At 41.2% G+C, this 2,456-nt stretch overlaps 1 protein-coding gene across 1 annotated transcript in view; it reads left to right on the top strand.

Moving 5' to 3' along the window:
• The first annotated feature begins 603 nt into the window (after positions 1 to 603).
• The window catches only part of ifngr2 (interferon gamma receptor 2), a 20,222-nt gene continuing 18,369 nt past the window's right edge, over positions 604 to 2,456 (top strand). Inside the window, exon 1 of the mRNA NM_001360788.1 lies at positions 604 to 824. Within this exon, the coding sequence (NP_001347717.1) occupies positions 785 to 824 (40 nt within the window). The 5' untranslated portion in view covers positions 604 to 784. The remainder of the gene's footprint in view (positions 825 to 2,456) is intronic.

The following is a 2,456-nucleotide window of genomic DNA, read 5'->3' as shown; positions in this document are numbered from 1 at the left end:
AGCCTCAAACATCCCGCCCAGCCCCCAGCACGAACTGTTCGCCTCCCTACCCTCTGGCCGGAGGTTCAGAAGTGTGAAGTGCAGGACCTCCAGACTGAAAAACTTTTTCTTTCCCTCTGCCATCAGACTCCTAAACAGCTGAGGAGTTTATTACCAGGAAATACATCATGTACTGTCGACCTGTACTGTTTACATTCTCAGTTTGCACATGCATAATTGCACATTGACTGTTGACTGCTGCACATGCTGCTCCCATGCAGCATACATTCTCTTATTATATTCTTATATATTTTTATTATATTGCTGCATTTGCTGCTTAAAGTGCCTTAGATTTTGTGTTACTTATTTATCTACTTTATATTTCATTTATATTTTGTGGCATTCATGTGGACTGCAAAGTAAGAATTTCATTGTAGAGGGAAACACGTTTCCTAACTGTGCATATGACAATACACGCTTTGACTTTGAGATGGGGGCCGTTCTGATCCACCCTCCAGTCTAGAAGGTGGTGGTAATGCACCTAAAGTTGTTTGCCAACCACCGTTATACAGTAGAGGAAGAGGAAGAAGAACAACAGGAAGAAGAAAAAGGAGAAGAAGAAGCAACAACTACTATTGTAACTGTAACTTCAACTTCTCATGCTACAGCTCCCATATTTTGGGGAAGTGTCAGGCTAGGGTTAGACCGAATGTTTCTTTCTAGTTGTACAGTCGACAAATGATGGTTCCAGTGGAGAAAAATGTGTTCGGGATCTGGTCGAGTCTAGTGAAACGACGCTGTCGCAATGATTTTCGTTTTCTTGTACATTCAAGTCATCGTCCAAGGTAATTTAATATCAGGAAAGACATTCTTTTGAAGTTACTAGTGTAGCAATCCGTGAGACGAGGCGACCTTTTCTGTGTGTGTGTATGTGAAATGGAGATGTGTCTGAAGCTAACAAGGCCTCCGCCATTAAACAAAGCCCTTTTCTGTTAGGAAAATGATAGTTAAGCTAGCCGGCCACACTCAACCGAAAACCCACATTCCCAAAGCTTCCCCTCATGTTTTGTTTGGTCTTTTTACGAAATTGTATATTACTTGTGTTGTGGATGGTTTAGTACTATAAGCTATATTTTTGTTAGCCTCTTCCGGCTCTTTTAAACCAGGAACTCACAAAGACGAAGTAGACCACTTGGATTATATAAAAAATAACCGTGCTGGTTTATTCAAAGGATCACAGGTAAAATTAAAATTACACGTCCAGATCTCTTCCACCCCCAAACCTGCGCGCAGGCAGCATGGAGATGCAAGCTCCTGAACCCAAAATACCTATACAATATATCTGGTTTGGGCTAACCCCGTTCTACACAGGCAACGTCAAACCGTGACGTCACCTGATATGCCAGCTTTGCAGCTGACCATAACAATAGTCAAAACATGAGGAAAATCAATGTGTGTGTGGCTGTTGATTATGTGGTGTGTATCTAAAAACATACAGGACATTCAGGAACATGTCCGGACAGTAAGTCTCGGAAGATATTATGATTAAGATTACGGCTGAACATATCACAATAAAATAATAACAATTACCTCCTGCCTGCAGACTCTTCAATCTAGTTGACCTTGGCCTATATGCAGCCTGCAGAGCTCATAAGGATGACTAAGCATTTAACAGCCTGAGCTAGACATCCTGGCTACACTAAACATTTTCTAGACAACAAATCTCTAACAAATATTTATCTGACTAAGAAATTACCTAACAGTACCTAACCTAACGCTAATGGTATAGTCGTATTTAAAGTGTCCATGGCTGCTCATTTTGCTCGTTTCCGGCCATTCAATGTTTAATCTTGGGTACGTCTAGATTAGGCTTGCACCCCTCATAACTCCAACTAGTTTGTAATTATTCCAGAATGATGAAACCAGAGAGCCTCTTCCTTAAAACGAGAGGATAGTTCGTGAACGTACACAGCTCTTGTTACCGGTGTTGACGCAAGTGGACAGCACAAGAAAACGTAATGGCATTAATCTGAAAAAAATCAACTGGACAAGATTTCTAGGTCGAAGACCTTTCACTATGGAGATAAAATACTATCAAAAATGTTACAAATGCGTGTTTAATGTTTTGTCTGTAACAAGCGATTTGTGTGTGTGTGTGTGTCATGAGGATCACAAATGCGTGCTGCGCAATCTGCACGTATAAAGCCATTTGTGTGTGTGTGTCATGCTGTTCACAAATGCATGCTGTACAAACTGCACATAAAACACATTTTACAAATGCTTAAAATCGATTTTTTTGTGTGCAGTTCTTTAGAAAGTACGTACACATTGTTACCTACGCATGCGTGGTTCGTCTAACACACACGAATCACCTTCCGCGCACACACGGATTTTTGAGAGTGTTTTTCCGCACTCTCAAAAGTCCACGATCCACGAATGCACGGTGCGTTTAAGGACACGTGGAAAACTCGGACATC

The sequence above is a fragment of the Monopterus albus genome, unplaced genomic scaffold (assembly GCF_001952655.1).
Source record: "Monopterus albus unplaced genomic scaffold, M_albus_1.0 scaffold422.1, whole genome shotgun sequence".
Lineage (NCBI taxonomy): Eukaryota > Metazoa > Chordata > Actinopteri > Synbranchiformes > Synbranchidae > Monopterus > Monopterus albus.
The sequence above is the reverse complement of the archived record's forward strand: the minus strand, read 5'-3'. Positions and strand labels throughout refer to the sequence as shown.